The sequence below is a fragment of the Ixodes scapularis genome, unplaced genomic scaffold (genome assembly GCF_016920785.2).
Source record: "Ixodes scapularis isolate PalLabHiFi unplaced genomic scaffold, ASM1692078v2 PGA_scaffold8__174_contigs__length_109621045, whole genome shotgun sequence".
NCBI classification, from domain to species: Eukaryota; Metazoa; Arthropoda; class Arachnida; order Ixodida; family Ixodidae; genus Ixodes; species Ixodes scapularis.
In genome coordinates this window covers 66301612-66323809 of record NW_024609883.1, presented here as the reverse complement: position 1 = coordinate 66323809, position 22198 = coordinate 66301612, and the positions used below count along the sequence as shown (strand labels likewise).

Below are 22198 nucleotides of genomic sequence, written 5' to 3'. Positions count from 1 at the left end.
ACGAACTTTGACAATTAATTACTGGCGATCTACTTGGGTTACACCGATATTTTTTATGTCCACGGAGAGCCCAAAACACGCTCTTTATATTTATTATAAAATGCCTTGGCTGTATAAAATATCCTTTGCGGTACGTTTACGTTAATATTATGCAAAAACCAAAAAGTACCATTTTTGAAATTGATTTTCTCAAAAAATTTATTTTTATTTTTTTTATTTTTTTGTTAAAATGTAGATATGATAGTTGTCTACACGAAAATCAAGCCTAGAAAGTGTATATTTTGTTTGTATGTTTTATATTTAGGCCTCAATATCGGAAAAAGACTTCTTTGTTTTCCAAGACCTAAGTCAGACATAGTGACCCATGCTTCTCTATGAATTGTGAAAAAGTTTTCTTGAATTTTCTTCTGCATTTTGTTATCAATTATAAACGAATTTTGTGGTATTGAGTATTTATGTATGTCTTGATAAGAGCGGGAACCACGAGATACATATCTAACCAAATCAGCAGGCCTAGTAGACTTTCAATAACCAAAAGGCACAGACGTTGTATTGTTTCGATTTATAAACCTTTCACAGTAAACTAGCACGACTAGCTATTAGCTGTCATATTACTAAGACAAAGAAAGTCACCACATCATCGATATATTATATACAATTCTTTCCGAAACCAAACACTGGGGGTTTGTTCATCGCACAGGCCACCAGGGAATGTCCCTTTCCCTTCCGTAATACACAAAAGTAGTGACACAGAAACGGTCCGAAACACACAGAGAGTGTGTCATGGAGAGGGGTAGGAAATAAAAATAAATAAATAGGAATTAAATTGTCCAACTCCAATCTTAACGAAAATTGTGTAAAAAAAAACAAACATATTTAGGTTCGAGCGGTGGCAAGGCGATAGGTCTGCGCCTGGTGGAGAGTCAGACAAAGAAGTCGACGGCACGTAAAGGTAAAACAAAAAAAATCAATAATTTAATAAAGATGGGAAACACAGCCGCACATGGCAAGAACAAAAACCAACTCCTCCGGGCATTCACTAAACGGGACGCAACCAAATGCGTGCGAACACGCTCTCTACATCACCGCCAGGCCGCTACGCCATGACGAAATAAACCCAACAACTGAACAGTGCTAACAAACAGTTAGTAAGAAAACATTGAAAAAAAAAAAGAACGTTCAGAAAAAACGGCACCCGAGAAACAAAGTTCAGCGGGGCGAAGAAACACACACGAGTCAATCCCACGACACTGAAGTCTGGCAGGATGACGGCGTCCAGATTATGCTCGAATCTGTTCCTCCCTCTATTACGCACATCCACGACGGCTGTGCGGAACAGTGGCTGTCCGAAACAAAATGAAGAATAGATTCGAGCAGCGATGCGCGAGAAGGTAACCGAGACTATGCCTCAAGCTTCATATCGGGAGAGGAGCTTTCGAGGTAGTTTCTGCAGTTAGTCAAACTTTCTCTTTCCCCTCCCCTTTTTCAAAAGAACACGTCAGCCGGCGCTAACTTTTCATCTCGGGAGAAGCCCACTCTTCACAAACGGTTATAGTTGACAAGGAGGCTGACTTCAACCCAACTAGTCTCCGGGCAGAATACAAACACAAGTATATTTACCAACACGCTCGTTTTAATTTCAGTCTCCAGGCTTTGCTGTTTCCAAAAGAGATAACCCTTTATAAGGACAGAACGAGCGGGTTGGTGGGGATAATTAAACTTAAACAGTCCCTTCCCGTTTTCTTCCTCAAGTTTAATAGATAACCCTTCGGTGCTATCGGATCTCCCCGGAGAGAGAGAGTGAGCACGGCCGTTTCAAGGTAAGGATAGGGCGCTCGAAGCTAGGGCAAACAGGCGGTATTGTTTCACGCATGCACGGATGGCTGGTTTCGAATTTTCCCACATCCCTAACGAAACCGGCCCATCTTCGTGTGTGCGTCTGCGGGATTTCTATCTCGCGCCGCCGGTTTTAGCGCGCACGCGGCGTTGTTTTGGCTGGCAGAAGAGTTGTTGACCGTCGATATTGTAAGGCCGTGGTGTCCTCATCCTTTCAGGCAACGATTCCTTTGCTTTCCCTTGTGCAATACTCTGACTGACTCCTCCTGGGTGGTTGTCACTGTTCGCCGCGTCAACGACACAATCGTACCATTTCACTCCTCGTGACACAGGGTGCGCTGCTCGCTTTACTGTCACGGGCCGTCCTATCTAACACAACGAGCGCGAAAGGTCGCGGTCATCTGCTGGCTCCGAAAGGGTGGGACGTTCATGCAGGCCAATGAGGGCCCCGAATCAATACGACGATGTCTGCCGACTCCTACACGTTAAAAATTTACGACACCTGCTGGTCTGTTAAGAATTGTTGCTTTCTCTTTTTGGAACTCCTCCGATGTAGCTTGCCGCCTATAATAAAATTTAAATAATCAATAAATGTAACAGGGTGGAAATACTGTATTTCATTTTTATGTGGGAACGTCGAAAAAAAGAAAGAACTATTTCCAAGCTTGTGAAGACGCGCAATTCGCAAGTCCATTTCGAGCCGTAAAAACATGTTTTTGTACGATATTGATGCTTAAATATAGAACATACAAACAAAATATACACTTTCTCGACTTGATTTTCGCGTAGAAAACTATCATATCTACATTTTAACAAAAAATAAAAAAAAATAAAAAATGGGTTTTTTGAGAAAATCAATTTCAAAAATGGTACTTTTTGGTTTTCACATAACATTAACATAAACGTACCGCAAAGAATATTTTTTACAGCCAAGTCATTTTATAATACATATAAAGAATGTGTTTTATAATACATATAAAGAATGTGTCCGACCCACGACGGGTGTGAAAAACACTGCGTTTCGCCGCGGCCTCTTTAAAAATTCATAAGTCGAGAACAAAAAATCCGACAAACTTGCGGTTTGTGGCGACTGCGTTTTTAGAAAAAGCGCCATGACCTATATATTTTTTTCATCGAAATTAAAAATTTGACCCTTTTTGCCTGCACGATTTGAAATGAAACCACCCATATATATATGCAGGGTTTGGTGATGGGCATGTTTCCCCTGATGGTGCCGGCTGCTGCTCAGGTTTAGCTTCAATTGGCGCGGCATTTTCCATCGGTAGCGGCAATTCGGGATTCTATTGAGGGACGACCCCTGGCTGGGGTGAAGGATGTATGGGGTTCATATAAAGGTGATCTCCATGTCTATGCCAGGACGTTCCATCTTCCAGGGTAATCTTGGCTGAGGATGCACTTACTGGGCCCGAAACTGAAGCAGGCACCCAAGGTGGTCCGGGTCTGAAATTCCTTGCAAATATCGGCGTACCAAAATCGAGCAGTGGACCACGACGGCAACCTTAATCAGCATGTAACTTCTGCTTCAGCTGTTTCAGTTGGATGGTGGTCTGAAGGTTGGGGTGCATGACGTCTAATGGCGTTTTGATTTTCCTGCCCAACTTGTCTCCTGAGAGCGCAGCCCGCAGTTCTTCAACACTCGGAACAGGGTAGGTTTCCAAACGTGACATGGGATTCACTGTCACTTTAAAGTCTCCACATATGCACACCCTGCCATCCTTCTTCAAGACAGGAACAATGGGGGCTACCCAGTCCGAAGTTTTGACAGGCTCGATCACCTCTCCCGTTGCAATCTCTGGAGTTCCTAGGTGACTCCATCGCGCAGTGCAAATGGAAGAGGTCTGGGCTTGCAGAACTTTGGTGAAGCATCTGCGGGCACGAGAATTTTTGCGGAAATTCCCTTGAAGGTGCCTAAGCCCTCTTTAAAGACTCCAGAGAATTGACTTATAATGGTCCCGACATCAGTTAGCTTGTTCACAGGTTCAAGTCCCTCAAAGCTCAGGCCCAGAGTGCAAAACCAGTTCTGGCCAAGCAATGTTGGTGAGGGTTTGGTGGTAATGAACAGTGGAAGAACTTCCTCATGACCTTTGTACTTAACTTGAATGTTTGCTTTGCCTTTGACTTGCACAAGGTCTCCAGAAAATCCCCGAAAAAGAATGTTTGAAGGTTCGGGACTCACATTGGGGACATGCAGCGTGAAACTTGTTTGCAGACATCACTGAGACGCTTGCTCCGGTGTCTAGCTCCATGGAAATTGGTTGGCCGAAGACTTCAACGGAGATCAGAAAAGGTGGTACCGTGGACGATCCACTTAGGTGCCCCATGTCGTAAGTCGTCGCTTGCAAGAATTGACTTGAGTCTTCAGAAGTGTCAATGCCATTGTGGACTGTGTTCATCTGAGTCGACGGCGTTGATCTTTGCTGACCTCGATGAGGCGTCCACGAAGCCTTTGATTTGGCCGGATTCCCATTCTTCCTTGAGTTGCACACCGCCAACAGGTGACCTTTCTTCTGACAGTAAAGTGCGAAACACACGTACGACGAAACCGTCCGGTCCGACGTGCGAACTGCCGGAATGACCTTCGGGGGCGAGGGTTTTCATAGCACCGGAAAGCGTTGAAAACCCTCGCCTCCGACCGTCGTATTGCCTGATCAAACGTCGGATCGGATGGCTTCGTCTTACATGTGTTCCGCGCTTAATGGCACGTCGAATCAATGTGTGTGCATTGAGGTGCCAGGTGGCTTCTGTCTCTGCAGCGATAACAGCTGGTATCTTGGGCTGGGTCTCCAACCTTGTGTGTAGACAGAATGTTTGCACCAGCTTGGCAGAGTTCGCCGGCATCCTTCTTCGCAGATTTCATTGCAAGCGCAGTTTCGAAGGTGAGGTGCGGCAGCTCGAGCAGCCAGGTCTGAATCATAGTGTTGTTGATGCCACACACGATTCTGTTGCGTAGCATGTTTTTGAGCTCGGTTCCGTAATCACAATGCTCTGATAAGCATTTCAGCGCTGCAACGAAATCGCTGATCGATTCCGCTTCAAACCGTACCCGGGTGTTTAAACGAAAACGCTGAACCACGGCTGAAGGTGTAGGAGCGTAATGTTTCCCGAGTACAGCCAGAATCTCGGTGAGTGACTTGTCCTGTGGAGTCAGGGGCTTCACCAGGTTCCGAAGTAAGGTGTACATCCTTTTGCCGCAGCAGCTCAAGAAAATCTACTTTTTTTTTCGCAGCAGCGGCGTTGTTCACATTGAAAAATTCATAAAGTCGTTCCAGGCTTCAATCCAGCCGAACGTTGGCATTCTTTTTTCTTCTTCCTCGTAGCCAATTGTTATGAGTGCGGAGCACGAAGAAGAGACATCCGAAGTGGATGACAGCTCACAAGACACTGGTCTTTAATATCCCACAAAAAATCCATTGCCGTCCTTCCTAAACCAGCTTGAAAGGCGGTACAGGTGGCGCTAGTAGGCGGTTAACATATACCTGTGGAATTGTCACCCGCTTCGTGACCCTATCGACAATTGCGTCCACAATGTTTATTTATGTTGGACTGCTAAATCTGTGAGAAAATAACCGGGAGAAATTGACAACAGATGGGCATTGCGCGCGGACATACGCTAGAGAAATAAACAGACAAAACACGAGTTGATGCATGGTAGCGCTTGCTGCGATGCACGGGCCAGGCGCAGTTTGTCCTTGATGTTGCACCAACTTCACGCTGCACAACCAAAGAGCACTGTGCACTGTCTTGGTTTCAGGGCACTTCTGGGGGGGGGGGTACTGCTCCTGCAAGCAGCATTTATGGGCAGATTTTGGCTTTCGCATTCGAACGCGTTCGACAAGTGTAGTGGACACAGAGGCAGTTATCGCTTTAGGCGTAGAGTTAATGTGGAGCGCAAGTTCGTCTGCTTGCACAGGAACTGCTATGAGATCAGAAAGGCGAGCTCTGATTGGCTGATTGAAAAAATAGTGGGTAGACCTCAAGGCATCTAGCATTGGTCTACCCACTATCCTTTCAATTAAAACCAGTCATAGCTCGGCGTCGTTTTGACGTCACCGCAACTCCAGCGCAAGAAGCAGACGACTTGCTCTCCGCATATAATAATCCAGAGGGAAAGGAAGGTCACATGCATTGGGGCTGCTTAGAAACGGCGGGGCATGGACGCAGACATCAGCGGTCCCATCGCCTGTAAGGTCTGTACCTTGTTCTCTTCTAGCTTACTTTGCAGGAAAACACTGGAATCGTGCACTGCATGAAACTGAATAGAGTTGACAAGCGCATGGGCAACACTTAGCTCGTCTCGGCAAAACGAACACGCCTAACCTTTCGTGTGCTTTCTTTTTCTGCTCTTCTGTCACTCTCTTTCTTGTTCTTTCTCTTGGAACCGCCAATGTCAGCACCGAGGATTCGCCGCGTTCTGCTCCCGTCTTAAACCCCCTGGCTTTAGGTACCCCAACGTTACTATACCCGTTTTCACCTCAAAAACCATAGTGAAAAGTGTCCGGCTCCTCGCGGAGCATTACTAATTTTCCCCTTTATGTGGGAACTTAAGATTGATGTAGGTACATTTTAGGTTAGATACGTGTTATGTAATCAAGACATACACGCTTCAAGTGCCAAAAGCATCGCTTCTTCCTCCAGCAACCAAACCTCATAAGAACTACTTCACGCGGCGTATGAACAATGCTCAAAACATCCTTTTTACTTGAGGTGAAAATGAGTATAGATCAGTTGTGGAACTCCCACAGGGAGAGTTACCCACCTCACTCAGCTCGTTCCACCTTCCGTCGTTTGAAGCATAGTCCAGATTGTCGTTGCAAAACTGCATTCCATAGAGTACGGTGAAACGCCATCTAGACACGCTATGCTTAAAAACATGTGCATTCCACATAAAAAATTGAAGGAGGCCGCTTAAGCTTCGCCTTTAAGAGGAATGCGAGAGCTAAACATGTAAACTCACCCTTATTCCCAAGCCGTGCAAGTGTGTTTGCATGGCCTAGTCTGTAGCATTTCTGGCTCGCAAGGGTCATGGGTTCAAATCCCACCTAAAATTCTTCAAATTTTTCCTTTAAGGCATATGCATCACTTCATAAAGAGAAATCGGCTGAGACATGCAGTGACCTTTAATTTGCATTACATGTCATGTTTTAATCACTTTCATTCCACGCGTGACGTCGCATTTCACGTTGACTTTGTGGGTTGTTTGAAATTCCCGTGCGAGGTCATGTGGCTGTGACATCGTGACCCTATCGAACAATGAGGATTTTCCTGCCCGACCAACACCGGATTTTCTGCGACACAAGCCCCTTAACGATGTCGCGTTAATACACAAATGACGGAGCACATATACTGTTATCCACCCTAATGGGAAGAAGGCTTAAGGGGATGGGGCAATGAAAGTGGAGGTAATGTAGTGGAGATAACTCAGAGTTCAAGCTTTCGGGATTCAGGATGGAGAAGGTCGGAACGTATAGGGCAAATGCAGAAACCTGCATCTGTTTGGCAGAAACCTGTTTAAGAAAGGAATCTGGATTTTTCTGCATTGTTGGGTTGTCTAAAATTACCTGCCCCTCACTTTCCAGATTGCTCCATCAAAAAGCTTTCTTGATATAAATTCTTTTGTAGCTTATGTATGTTAATTAAAGCAGGTTTTCATGTTTCCAGTATAGACCATTCCATTTAGCGTTCCCAGGGCGGCGCCATTTTGTTTGACCGCAGCGCCCTCTCCCCACATCCGGGAAGTTCAGCAGGTTCGGCAAGGCAAAACGAGAGAGAGGGCACGCGCCCGACTCCGCTAGCAGACGACAAACCGGGAGGTTGCCGTTCTCCATCTTTGGGCTGTACCGGTGGGCCGTACTGAACGCCGAACTCTCGCTCGTGGCTAGGGATGTCGCGAACCACCCTAGGTTCGATTTCGAAAGGTTTCGATATTTGCGAAGCGAACTGAGGTTCGATTTCGAAAAATTTCGATATTTTCGTACCGACCGAGGTTCGATTTCGAAAAATTCGCAACTTTTGTCCACAGCGGAGTTTCGAATTGGAAAATTTCGAAGCTTTCACGGTTTCTAAAATTTCGAATTCGAATATTTCGAATATTTTTTTACTTCAGGTTCGATAAATTCCAAGATTTCGAAATTCTTTGTAAAAGAAATTCGAAAACTTCGAACGCTTCGAATTTTTATAGACATGAAGTTCGAACAATTCGAAGATTTTGAATTTCTTTTGGCATAAAGTTCGAAAAGTTCGAAAGTTTCGATTCTCTTTTAACGCTAAATTCAAAAAAAAAAAAAAAAAAAAAAACTGAAGATTTTGAATTTTTTTAAATCGAAGTTTTCAAAGTTTGAAGTCCGATTTTCAAGTTTTTCTACAGTTTCAGTTTCAAATAACGTTTTCACGACTCACTTGTTTTCACAAAATCAAGTTTAGAAAAGTTAGGGTGTGATATCTAGATTCTGCGAAGTTGGTAAGGCAATTAAATGAGACGACGAGTGTCCCGGACGTGCTAGAATTTATCACGCAGTAGTGATTGCACGAACACACTGTTTTACGAGACTCATCCAGTTCGAAACGGCCAGGGGCGAGCAGGAGGTTGAGGCTCAGAGAAACCTTGAAGCGACCTGGCAAACTAGCTCGCCACCCCTTGCACGCTGGTAGTAATCCGATCCGGTGAAGTTTATAATTGTACTGGAGGTTTATTTTCTGGGACGGAGGAATCGCCTCGCAAAAAGCACAAAAGCCGACACAACTCGAGGTCGAGGAGCGTTCTACCATACAAGTGGCGTCGGAAGAGGAAAAACGGGGGTAAAGAGGGTTGCGGGGGGGGGGGGGGAGAGGGAGGCTTCAGCCTCCTTCTCCCCCTTGCAGGTATTTCGGACTGTTAAAGAAAACAATACGGGGAAAGAGGGCGTGGTCGAGCTTATTTTAATCTGAAATTATTTATGCATATGTATAGCTACTGTCGCTCTTCACTGCATAAAAGGTTGCGTAGATGGTCATTGTTAGAAACTCGTTGTCAGAAGGCACTGCTCGTCACATCCTTAGTGGTTCGGAAGTTCAAAGCTGTCTTTTCGACCTAAACACCTGTGCCGATAGTAACAAAAGAAAAAAAAAAAAAGAATAAATGTGGGAATAAAAAGCAGGAGAAAAAAAAAACTATCAAGAATTCGTCGGAAGTGTTCTATTCTTGCATATTCAGAGGTTCAGAACTTCGAAACAAGTTTCTTTTACCAAAATGTGTACAGGCTAAAAGAAACACGTCCCAGGAACGTGAAGCGCAAAAAAAAAAGTTTTCTTTTAATGACGTCCTGAACTTGAACACTACTAGAAATCTTCTGCCATGAGTTAATTTATTCCTTAACGTGAAAAAACAATAAATATATTATTTTGTATTCTGCAGATGGCAATGATATGTACTGTGTGTGGTGTTAATTTAAATGCGATACCTCAAACAACTTAGACGAAAATAAATATCAAGTTTAGGTCATAATTGCATGCAGATACATGTTTGGACATTTCTTCGAAACTCACGTTGAATAACAATAATCACATCTTAAGACGGCACTTACCTACGCTATACATAGATCATTCTTAAAAAAAAGTATAACATATCTACCATAAATAGCTCCGGCTGCAGCGTGCTTCAAATCTGGCACAAACGATAATCGTCAAAAACCCGTCGTCCGTCCTCGCCCCTTCGGGGATTTATTTCTTTAAACCTAAGCATGCCAGAACATTGAAATAAATGACATTGTCTTTCGTAAGGAACGCAGCACCGCGTGTAAAAGTTCCAGAAAAAAAAATTACGAATGTACCCCACTACTTGAAATCAAATGAAACCGTCCGCCGGTCTTTCGAAGTTCGACGAACGTCGAACTTTTACCCTATAAGTTCGAAGTTCGTCGAACTTCTGACTTTTCAAAATTCGAAAGTTCGAAATTTATCGAATTTTTTGGTCAGTCAAGTTCGAAAGTTCGACAAGCATCGAACCTTGCAGCGCAATAAGTTCGAAAGTTCGAAAAAGATTGAATTTTTTAGCGTAATAAGTTCGACGGTTCGAAAAGCGTCGAACTTCTTAGCTTAACAAGTTCAAAAATTCGACCTCCGTCGAATTTTACGACATAGACAATTCGAAAAATCGAAATCTTTCGAACCTTTCGAACCGCTTGATTCGATCATCGAAACTTCGATTCGAAAAAAGTTTGCGGCATCCCTACTCGTGGCTGCCGTCGTGAAGTGGTTCACGTCCTTATTTATGGCTACTCCAGAATCAGTCCATAGTGCTCTGTTATTGTATTTCAGTAAATGACTAACCAGCGTGTCTTTGTTCCGTTACTTAAATAGCAGTTGAGTCAGCCGGCAGTACTATCCTCAACCACTGCGTGTATTGCGTCAGGAGAGCCCTTTTTTATTTATTATTGCAGAATTCCACTCATTGTCGCTAGAGGCTACACCAGTACGAACTTTGTATAGTAAAAATAGCTACGGCAAGTAAATTTACTTTTCGCCAGAGACCGGCCACTCTGACACAGTTTTCTCAATTTTTTTTTATTTGCACGCAGTTAACAGCACAATTGGACCAGGTTAGTCTTCTTATCCAGCATAGCATTACACAATAACTTGCGTATCAAAATCCGCGCATCTGCACTTGAAATTTCCAAAATTACACCGCAATACGCCGCAAACAAAACACAGGAGCGGAAGAATGGCATGCATGCTTTTGCATTCACGACTCATGAGTGCTTAGGTGTACCTCAAACCTTTTATTTTTCCATGTGTGGTAACATGGCAGGTTGAAACAGTTGCCCCGGCGAAATTTTGATGGTAGTCGATTTACATAAAAACTGGTTCGATGCATCTGGACTAGGGTCTGTTGCAAGTTAAGAAAAGTAGAACAAGCACCCCACTCTTTCCACTTTAGCAAAGCAAATGCTATAGAGGAAGCAAGTGGACTCTGCTCCTTTCTCGCTTCCTCTTCAGCTTTTCCTCTGCTGAAATGGAAATGGAGGGTTCCGAGGGAGGAGCTTATCCTGTTTTCCTTAACCCGCAACACGTTGCAGAAGCCCAAGTGATAGGTCAAAATATGCATAAATATATCTCTTCTTTTTTTTCCAAACTTATTATTGACAGCACTGAAAATGTGACAACAGTTTTTGTGATTTTAGGCAGTACCTGGCAGATTGCAAGAAGTTTGGCGGTGTGAAATGAATGCTGGGGAATCTCGCGCTATTAAAAACGAAGGCTCGACCCTCAAGTTTTACAATGTATCACGTCTTTTTGTTGGGAAGTACTGGAACATATGAATTGGTTTTGGTGTAACCTTCATCTGTTGTTTTCTCAACAGTTATCCTGAATTCAGAGAAAATGAATATTGTGTTGGGGAGAGTAAAGACCTGGCCATTCTGAAAATGTTGTTGCTTTGAATAGCTCGAAAATCCTCCGGAACTCTCCTTTAACGAGGTATCTTCCCGCAGGGGGAAGGAGCCCACAAGGTGTGACCTCCTCTCCAGCGTTTGTTTTGCTTAAGTGGAAAGAGGTGGGAGGAGCTTCCACTTTACTCTTCACCTCTCGCCGACCATAGTGCATGCATTGCTTGCAGGGACCGCATGGATGACATAGGGGAGGATGAGAGGGGGGATCGTGAGCGGAGCAAGTGTCGGAAGTACAGGAAGGAGCTGGGGCTTCTGCAGGCCAAGGTGGACTTTCTGGAGGAGGAGCTCCTTGCGGAGCGCCGTCTCTGCAGGAGGCTCCAGGATGCATTCCTCAGAGTCAAAGGCAGGTTTTTTTTTGTTCAAGTGTTGGGGGGATTCATGGTCGAGTGCTTTAGCGCACCACAGCTTGGAGCCCATGGACCGGAAGTTCGCGCTGTGTCACCCAGGCATTTTGGTTTCGATCCGAATGAGCATCCTACCGGCATGCGGTCGTGGGTCACTACTTGATGGTGCCCACTAAAGACCCCAGGCTAGCAGTGGTGCAGCACTGACTAAATTTCTCATCTACAGTGGAGACATATCAGATGCCCGCTGGAGCCATAGCATCCTGCTGTCTAAGCATAATTATTATTTGTCGAAGTGTGCTGTTTGATGTTACCAAAAATGGAGACACGGGGACGGATAAAAACAACAAGTTCAGGCTTTCAATGACTTCTAGTAGACCTTTTGCCGAATTACCCAATCATCAAAAAGAATGCCGGGAACGTGGGTGCACGCACTGCGCGTGTTGGCGTGTTCGAAAGTAAAAATGACACTTTGCACGAGCATCGCATGGACACTTTCTTTTTTGCAGTGCATGTTTTTTCGTTCCCAACATTCTCTTTGATGCTTGGGTAATTTAGCGAAAGGTCTATTGCTCTAAAGGTTTTAGGTCTAAAGGTCTAGAGGTCTTCAATGATGTGCTGTATGGTTGTTTTCAGTTGAGAACTGTACCCAAAAATGTCTGGTTGGTTCGTGGGCATGCTCAGATTACTTTGAATACTGGCACATATTTAGGCTCGTAATAATCAATAATAGCTCGACAAGCGTTCGGGTAGTGGCCCGTGTCCTGTCGCTCCAATGACGACTATAGCCATGCCATAATCTGGAACTCGTCCCGTGTCCTAGTGCTTTGCCAGCCCCAGCGCGTGGCTAAGATCAAGATTGGCGTCATATAATCGGCTCTAGATCACGTAACCGCTTATTCTGGCTGCGAGTTGAGGGAGAGAGCGCCGCTCTTCTTTAATTTTTTCAACGATCTCAATTACGTGCAATGAAAAACGAACGCACGTTTCATTGGCCCTTAACATCAGTGATTAGTTCCAAGTGGAACTTGCGCAAAGTATAAACATCGTTGCGTCAGCCCTGTAACTATATGCATGACGCTGCGCATTCTTTTGGAAGTAGATATTGTTTATATTTTAATACAAAATAACTATACTTTGTTACTAAAAAAACATCGGAGCTTCCTTTTTCTTTTCGACTGCTAGACCTCGGAAGAGCTCTAATGTTGGTACTTCAGTGATTCGAGGAATACCGTAGAATGCTGCGCATCTGCCCATTCCACACTAAGCGCCCATTCCCAAATTCGCAAGTTCTGAGAAAATATGCACAGTACATTTACATGTAAAATTGATGACTGAACAAGTGCCCATCGCCCATTTTTCTGCGATTGTCTCTCAATTTTGAGCGAGTGCTTGCCCGGTATTTTACGGTAGGTCATCGTTTGATGTGCAACTTCGTTCGGAGCAGTTTTGGTTCCTCCTTCATCTCTGGATGATCGAGAATTGCGCTGTATATTAGGTGTTACATTCAGGCAGCTCATTCAGTACATAGGAAAAGATGATGTCTTTTTACGCTTGTTAAAACTTGGCCCCCTTTACAGAGAACACTGTGATGAATGGGCAGATGCCCTCTCAAGTGAGAGCTGTTGAGACCCAAACAGACGATCAGGTGAGATCCGCATGTGTACTGCATTATACCTTGCGATGAACTGCAGCAGGTGCTACAAGCTATTCCAGCCAATCCACCACTGTGAATTTATAGCATGACTTTCTGTCCCACGTGTCATTGTGACACTTCCCAATGTCACGTGACACCCTCACGGCATTGGATATGCTTTGGTGGTTTACAGCATCTTCTGTGGTTCACCGTAAAGTGAAACAAGGTGTATCCAGTCAACATTTTGTATTCATGCATTTTCTGCCTGGCCTGCATACAGTAGACTGTCATTAATTTAAATTCCAGGAAGGTACAAATTTTGTTTGAATTATCAGAAGTTTGAATCATCAGAAATTCATCTAAATATGATGCAAGATAAAATTGTGATTTGCCATATGATCGGCTACATATGCAAAGCAGATATTTGATGATTTCCTCTACGTAGGCCTATTGATCATAAGCAGTTATGCCACACATGAAACATTTGTGAAATGTATATGACATAAGTTTATTCATCACTTGAAAATGTTGTTTATCATGGACTGTTTAAACAATGCATGACAACTAAAGACAAAATTAAGCTCGTTCATAAGGCCAAAAAGTTGTCTAATGTGAACTATTAAGCAGGGATCACATGAGCAATGTAAACGGGCACCGCGTGGCAGTTTTATAGCTACTTCGCAATCGCTGGGACGTGGACCTATGCCAAGCCGCCATGTCACAGCGTCCACGCAAGTTGTTGCGGAAATGGCTGCATTGGTGCCCGTTTTCACAGAGCTCATGTGTGCCCTGCTTGAGCCCCGTTGAGTGCGCTTCTCACTGAGCACCGGTGCACTGCGCAGCAGCAATACCCGTGGAAGCTAACTCCGCGGGTGTTGCTTTTCTGCAGTGCACAGGTGCTCGTAAAGAATCGCGCTCCACGGGATTGCGGGAACAAAAAGTATGAATTGCACAAAAACGCCGTTCGAATTAAGTGGCTTATGAATGCATTACAAACATGACGGAACCACCAACATTTTGAAATTTGTTTGAATTAACCAGAAGTATGAAATATCCGAGTTTAAATTACCGCAAGCCTGCTGTACTTGCACCCGTCATGTGAAAGAGATGGTTCATCAGAATTCGTGATTTGGGCATGGTGGTCATGTGATGCGAGTTCTTATAATTGACTTCGTAGAGACGAGTAAGAGAAATAGAAGCGCAAAGTGAAACTCCAAATTTTTATGTGACCACTGTATCTGAAATGGTCGCATAACTCAAAATATTGAAGGGTTCTGATCATTCGAGGTGAATGTCAGCCTCAGTTCAGCCTTCAACACTGCACAGTGCAACACTGGGCACGTTAAGTCCGTGTTACGTATCCACGAGATACTGGATTTGTCATGCCTGGTCGAAACTGTGCGGTCAAGAGTGGCTCATGCGACTCGTCCATAGTTTCGATGTGTCACGCACCTGTACGCTATGCCCTGTTTAGTTGCTGCGCTCAGAGTATGAAACTTGGAGCGTCGGAGTGGGAGTAAGGGAGTGCGGACTTACGCGGCCATTAATAAACCTCTTGTCAGATTACCCAGGCACCATGTGGGCAAAGTTTGGAACATATATGTACACCTGCTGCATACCCTTGCTTACCTGTGTGAATGACTCAAAGTACTACATTACTAAAAAAAGGTGTTGACAAGTACATTTGCAAAGTTTCATTGAGCTTTAATTTTTGCTTTCGGAAAGTTGCTGCTGCGGACGAAAGCATGTGCAGTGCGTGTAATTTCGGCCTCGAAATTGCTCTTTAGTGCCTGGACAATTTAGCAAAGCGTCTATTGGCCAAAGAGCCTCGGGGCCAGTGCTCCCAACTTTGATTCTCCTCCGAAAAAACATTTCTGGGTCTTCTCTTGCTGTCGGGCACTGGCTCGAGTTTGGACATGTAACATTATTTATTGAAGGTCATAAACATTGTTAAACGGTTCAGGCGTCTCGCTCGCTCGAACACCGACCTGAAAGCATCCCTCTTGCCAACAACTGCCCGGTGGCGCCATCCAGTTGCGGTGGCACTCACGACGCCCACTGTTGCGCCTTTGTTGCAGCCGTCTTCGTCCATGCAGCAAGTAGATCACCGCCAAAGCAACGGCACGACCCACCTCAACGGCGGAGGCAGTCCGGCATGTTCTGTCATATTCACGTCCCCCAAGGAGCAGACAAACGGACTCGCGACGTTCCAGGCGGCCCTTCCTGTTCTTGCCAGTCAACCGCCCGTGGCAACAGAGCCGGCACAGAGCACAGCGACGACGGAGCCGCTCGAGCAAGCTCAACCCGACATCGCCGAGAAGCAGACGGGAGAGAACGGCTGCGAGCGCTGCTGCGGAAAATTGGTCTTTGACGCTACCGTGTCGTCGGTTGCACCCGTGGCCACCAACTCGTGCACGGAGGGCAGCAGCTCTAACACCGACTGCGACCTTGATGCGACGGAAGAAGAGGTAAGGCAGGACGGAGAGAGTCTAGACTGAGCAATCTCTTGCTCGCACCTAGAGACTATCTTTTCATCGTCCTCTTTTACTTAGCGTATGCGGCGTGACATTGTTAATGCCAAACTATATTGCTCAGGTTGGGGCCTCAAATGGGTGCTTTCCACCATACTAGTATTTTTGGTGGCAGCCTCTTGAATCTTGAAGAAAAGCAGAAAAAGAAGCCATTGCTTGATTGCGCTAACTGCGCTAGTCTGCACACGCTCTGAAAATTTTGAATGGCCTTAAAAGATTTGTTGCTTTTGTTTCAAAATAGTTTCTAAAATTTTTGTAGAAGGGAAATCCAATTTATGGTACAAATTTTTGTTTTTATAGTAATCTGCGAGGCTGGTAGTCATGTCAGTGTTTGTAATTGACTTATTTGGCATATTGCTCACTTCTCCTACGGATGTACTATGGAGCTGAACGAAATGCGAGCTACCTGACCCACCATACTTCAATATAAAGACAAATTGCAGCACATGCACTGTTGTACCTGATATTGCTCATTATGTTTAATTCGATAGATATGAATGTTCTAATTCAAGTCTGTTTTATTCTTTACTTTGGAAGGGTAAACGAATAAAGGTTAGTTTTTTTACATAATTAAACTTGAGGAAGAAAACGAGAAGGGATAAACAAACACAAACTTCTAACTGGCAACACCATTTAATGACACCAAGAGTTTGCTTATATACAGGAAAAGGGGGGGGGGGGGTGAAAAAAGGGGTGGAAAGGAGGAGCACTATGCCATCAAGAGTATGTCGCTGTTGGGAACGGGGGGGGGAGAAAGCTTCGAACTAAGAAATCTGATCTCTTTTCCCGAAAGGGCAATGGAGGGGGAACCGATGTTGTCCTTGGATCGACACATGGTGAAGGCTTCTAAAATCTCCCGACCATACCTCGAGGGGTGGCCCCTCGAGGTATGGTGACCCATCGCAAATTTTTAAGCAGTTGGCCAGTTATAAACTTTGATGCACTCGTATTGTATTCTGGCACAATGTTGTAAGCATCATACAATCTATCCTCGAGTAAGTTGGTGAAAAGAAATCAGTCTAAACATTTCTCTCTTTTTTTTTTTTAATCTTTACTCCTTTCACATGTGAAAAGTTTGAAGACGGCACCTACATTTTCATTTTGTCTCTGGGCTTATATATGGCATCTCCCATCAAAGGACTTGGGGTTTTTTCACCACAAAAATAAACTGCGCATCACCAAACGCTCATTCCCTGCCCAAATGTGACTAAAGTGGTTTGAACCAGAAGCTAAAGTTTCACAACTAACCATTATCTCAATCAAAGGTTAGGACCGATTTTCTAAAAATTTCAGCGGGAAAATAGTGCCCGTTTTTGCTCGTTTGCGGTAACTGGCACCATTTAGCTCCATGTATGCGAGAGTTCCGTCAGACGCCATTTTCTCGTTGAAAATTTCAGGAAATCACTCGTAACCTTCGAATAAGATAGCTGTTGGCTCCAGAACTTTGGCATCTGGTTCGACCTCTAGCGCTATATTTGGGTGGAGAATGAGCGTCCGGAGCCGTATATCTTATTTTTGCGGTGGAAAGAAGCCCCATAAATCATTTTTGGGGACAGCTTGTACACGGCTTGCATTAGCGTCGCATCACTGGCCATTCGAGTGGCCTTCCTGCACAGCGAGTACTTTCTGCAGCGTATGTTCCGCACCACCAAATTAGTTTTTCTCGGCAAGAACGAGTAAAAACGACCATCAGCATAGTGCAAAGATGACAGGTGTGAGCCACACGTTTGCTTTGTGGGTGCTGACGTTTTCGTTCCCTCCACCATTTTTTTTTTCTTTTTTAGATGAAGGAGTTTGATTTAGCAGCATTTGTCAACTTGAGGGATGAAACGCTGGCCCTGCAGAACAGCACCCTGAACGGACTGGAGTCGTCGGAGACCGACGACGTGCCGGCCTCTGCCGAGAGGTCAGTTGGGGTTGTAGCGCCCTCACAGCTCCTGCATGTATTCACGCTTAGCAGGGGAAAACTTTTAGGCTGTTTGGGAGAAAAAAAAAACTAGAATTTTCTCACCACACAAGTTAACTGTGCGTTGCCGAACGCTCGCTCCCCGCCCAAAATGTAGCACTAGCCGTTGGGACCAGGTGCGAAAGTTACAGGGGTCATTATTCGACTAAAATTATGTCCCCCCCATTTTGACCAAACATAAAACACCTCCAAAAAAAAAAAAAATCCAACCTCGATTGTTTTGGAACTTCCGCACATCGTTCTCAAAGTCACTGATTGATACTGCGTGGCTTTGAGAGGTGCTCGGTGGTCGCAGCACCTTGCCGAGTTAGAATGCGCCTTTTCCAGAAACTCGTGCACGGTTGCACCTTTTGTTCTCGACAGCGCCGCACCTGACTTAGGAGGATAATGGTGGTTTCGCCCCTTCCGAGGTGCAAGTGATGAGTGTTTTACTGCAGATTTGCATTCTCACTGGTGCCAACTCAGATTTCGCAACCGTTTGTTGCTTGCCGTCTTAGCACTGTGGAAGCGAGGTAGAGTTTGCCCGGCTCTCCGTCTGCCAAACTCGCCGCAAGCCGACGCGAGTTGCCTCGCACAACACACTCTCGCCTTACATCGTGCTGTCTTGGCGTCGTTGCAAATACGAAGAGGAAGAATGTCAAGGCAACGTTCCGGAGGACACGGTGACTCCCCGTCGGGAAGTCGGACGTCTCATAAAATGCTATTCCGCATAGGACGGTTTGGTCACCGGCTCGAAATGCGGTGGCGAGTTTTGATCGACAGAGTCACTGAGGTGTTTGCGCTCGCGCGGGTCTTTCCAGCGGCGGGCAACCCGAATCTGCCGAGAACGGGGAAGTTTTGGCAGCCCGACCGACCTTCAAGTTTCCAGACCTCCCGCTGGACGTGAAGCATCAGCTGTCCCGGCTGAGGAAAGGGGACCTCGTGCCGACCACCCTCAGGAAGCGGATCGTGGCCCGCCTCTACTGCGCCCTCTCTGCGGCCACCCTGTAAGCCGGATTCCGCGTCTTGTAAACTGCGAGTTCCGAAGCTTTTCGGTCTCGAGGAACGGTGGACTGCACGGCACAATCGGCGTGAATGGGACATTGTCACTTTCTCGCATCTTGCTCTGATCCAGCATTGAGGGTGGTCGAGCTTTATCACTCAACTTAGTGCCCCGAAGGAGCTCATTCCACATCACTAACAGTTCTAACAGAAAAAAATTAAATGACTGTTGGTGTTAACAGTGTTGTGCAATGTACCTCAATTGAATGGCAAGGGATCAACATTGACGAAGTAGAATGCTGCTGGAGCGTGCAGACTGCACAGTAAGCTATGCTGCAGAGTGTTTGGTTTGACTCGTAGCTATGGGCATCATTGGGCGGCTCGTGGCTTCCTAAACTAGTGCTTAAATTGGAAAGGCATTCCACTAATGGGCAGGATCAGCCGGGACAATTCAGGATTTTGGGGAGCCTGTGAGGGTTCTTGGGGGAGCTGCTGAGTCCCTAGGAACCCAGTTTGGTTAAGAACCCATGCTGTAAACTCTAGGGTGGTAAGATGTGGAGGGGCCATCTGGTTAGACTATCGACAAGGGCCTGGTCTAACAGGATTTTTTGCTCCTCAGATTAATCAGGTTGTCTTAGAGTAGACCATATCAGTGACGTCACGCGTGGGACATGTTTGTCTCGCTCGTGATTGCGATGAGCAACGGCACCGTCGGATCTTTTGCATCTCGGTTTCGACAATTTCTGCTAGTTTTTAAATGCCACGGTTTTTCACCCCACGCATATTTGTGAGGAAATTATGCGTGTTCGTTACCTCCGCTGTTTCCTATTATTGAGGTGATCTAGGCTAGTGTCAAGTATATAATGATAGAAAATACTCTCTATGTTTGTTTGGAGACAGTGATGCGTAGGTTTGGGATTGTGTTAATTTTATGTCTGCGTTTTGTTGCTTATGATTTTAGGACTCACGATTTTGTTGCTCATTATTTTATGTGCATTTTTTGCTCTCTCATTAATCTTTTTTTTTTTTTTTTTTTTTACCTGTTTTTTTTTAATGCAGTTTGGGTTAAAGCAAAATTATGCATCCAGGTACCCAGGGAGGCTCTACTCCACCGCAGCGGACGAGTTGGTGAGGAGGTATCCTCAGCTGCGTGATGCTTCGCCCACGGGATGTGTAAGTATAGACTTGGCAACCGCGGGGGACCTACCTACCGTAAAATACCATAATCTACCGTTTGCCAACTATACTTTTGAAACATTTGTAATATAGATTACATCAAGTGCCTACGCGAGCAGACTTCAAAGCTTACCAAACTAACCGGAGTGCTCGTCAATGTCGGCTGCTTCTCCAAGAAGCCGGTGCAGGGCGGCGAAGCTTTACACGCACGCGTTGGTGCGAAGTGGTAAAGCTTGATGCAAAAGCACCCGCATGAAGTAGGCTCGACGAGGGCAGCGTGGCCGCTTTCAAAATGAAGGGTTCCGCCGGACGTGTGTACTGCTCCCATACCTTCCGTCGGATTAAACAAGGCCCTACGCTAGCTTGGGCCTCTTCCGTTTTTCCGGTCTTTGGCCATAAAGTTCGTAAACCGATACACATGCCTCATTTGACTTTGAAGCTTTTAACCGAGCGTTGACATCTCAAGCGGTTGCTGCGATTCTGACCTACTGCTTGCATCCGAACGTCGTGCGCGGGTCCTTTTAATGAACTAGAAAGCGGGAACAAACATCGTAGCTGAATTTGAGACCCGTGTGCATGCCGTCCCTCTTTTCTGTCCTTGGTCTCGGGTTGTCAAGACGTTGAAAATTCAACAGCTCGACTGCGTGTTCTCCGTTGTTTATGTCATGATGGCGCGAGTGTGGCAAAGTTGGCCACACGTGCTGCCACTGTGCGAAGGAAAGGGGGTTTTGGACCCCGCTCGGCCTTGTTCTTGCTTTTATTATCTGTACCCTTCTGAAAAGTTTCGGCGCATTCTCGGCTGTCATCGTGCATTCTGGTTTGGAATAACCACACGCTTAAAAGCAGGGCTAACATGACGCTTCTGGTCAGTTGTCTTTCCGTCGCCGACGCTAAACGCCTGTACCTTTCTCGTCATGTTTGTATGCTCAAGTTTGCCTCGTTAAGCGTTTATTTCCAGGTCTACCTTTCATCTACCTATTCCACATTTAGAAAGAACCTCTTTGGAGTTATTGGTAATGCCTATATCGCCCTTTCTAGAAAACGTGGCACGAGGGAATGCGCAGTCGTGCGAAGAACATGCGCCGGAGGATGGGTCCGGGAGTTCCGGAGGTGGATCGTGCCAAGGCCAAGGTTCGACAACGCCTCGAAGCGACAAGGCCACTGGCCGCTTCCGCAAGCACAGACGGCGGCAAGTCATCCACCGGCCGTGCTGCGGCCATCCGATGCGTAAGTGCGCATTTTGTCATTTCCTATGTGGGAAAGGAAAACGGAAACAAAATGTCCGATCGATGCCGCTACTTACGTATGTGGCATCACTTGATACAAAAACTTGAATTCTTTTTGGAGATGAATGCCCCAAAGCAGATCCAGAAGATCCGAGCATGTGTGGTACGATATAAGAGTGGCAGCAAGCAGCAGCGTCAACCGGACTGTTTGTTTTCTTTTTCTCCTGTTCCATAAGAATTATACGAAGTTTTTGTTTTTTCTGGCATGTTTTTTCCAAAAACCTAAGTTCACTAAATTTGAGGATGACAAATGCACTACCTAAAGACGTCCTTGCTAAAAGTTGCCTTGATCTCTGTTCATTGACTTATTTATACAACTTTTTTATGCCCGCATAGCACTGAAGAACACCCTGTAGAAATGTGTCTCTATAGACTAACACGCTGTTTACAAACAAGCCCTCACAAGGTGTGGAACAACTCGCAGTTTTCGCACAATGTGTGGGCAGTGTGCGTGCAAAAGAATCAGATTTTTGTGTGAAGTGAAGCGCATGTGCCCGCCGATAGCATCGCCATCGCAGAGGCCTGACGTCAGCACCGTGCATCGTTCTATTGGTTTTTAACACTTCCCACGTGAATTCTCGGTGCATTGTTTAGAGCCGTAGATGGTATAAAGGCTGTCATGCTTATCGAATGACCCGTGGAAATTCCAAACTGTAAACCACTTCTTAAGTTTGGTGCCGTGACCTCCTTAGTGGGAAATATTAATGGACTGTGCTCACTGTGTGAGGGTGCCATGGGATATTACACCCTTACGGACTTCCGGTGGGTCAGGAGTTTATTGTCCGGCAACATATGAAGATTGCTAATTGAGACTGGTTTTTCTTTGCAAAGAACAAACTACTCTTTACAGAATTCAGTGTCATCTAGCGGCTCTGTAGCAGTCTGACTTTTGCCATACTAATGACAAAAGCATAGTATTTCATCTGTCATCGTCATTCTTGTATATCAGCGGCAAGCGATAATGTGTTCTTCACTGTGCACTCCTTTCTCGATTTCTTT

At 45.4% G+C, this 22198-nt stretch overlaps 1 protein-coding gene across 2 annotated transcripts in view; it reads left to right on the top strand.

Moving 5' to 3' along the window:
- The window catches only part of LOC120848770, a 38030-nt gene that overhangs the window by 4554 nt on the left and 11278 nt on the right, over nucleotides 1-22198 (top strand). Inside the window, exons 1-8 of one of the 2 annotated variants that reach the window (XM_040504703.2) lie at nucleotides 11320-11383; nucleotides 11429-11622; nucleotides 13204-13271; nucleotides 15338-15727; nucleotides 17575-17696; nucleotides 18557-18742; nucleotides 19826-19910; nucleotides 20952-21140. In XM_040504703.2, coding sequence (XP_040360637.2) covers nucleotides 11454-11622; nucleotides 13204-13271; nucleotides 15338-15727; nucleotides 17575-17696; nucleotides 18557-18742; nucleotides 19826-19910; nucleotides 20952-21140 — 1209 coding nt within the window. In that variant the 5' untranslated portion in view covers nucleotides 11320-11383; nucleotides 11429-11453. Of the gene's footprint in view, nucleotides 1-11319; nucleotides 11384-11428; nucleotides 11623-13203; nucleotides 13272-15337; nucleotides 15728-17574; nucleotides 17697-18556; nucleotides 18743-19825; nucleotides 19911-20951; nucleotides 21141-22198 lie in introns of those variants that run through there. The other variant, XM_040220790.3, reaches the window with a different exon arrangement.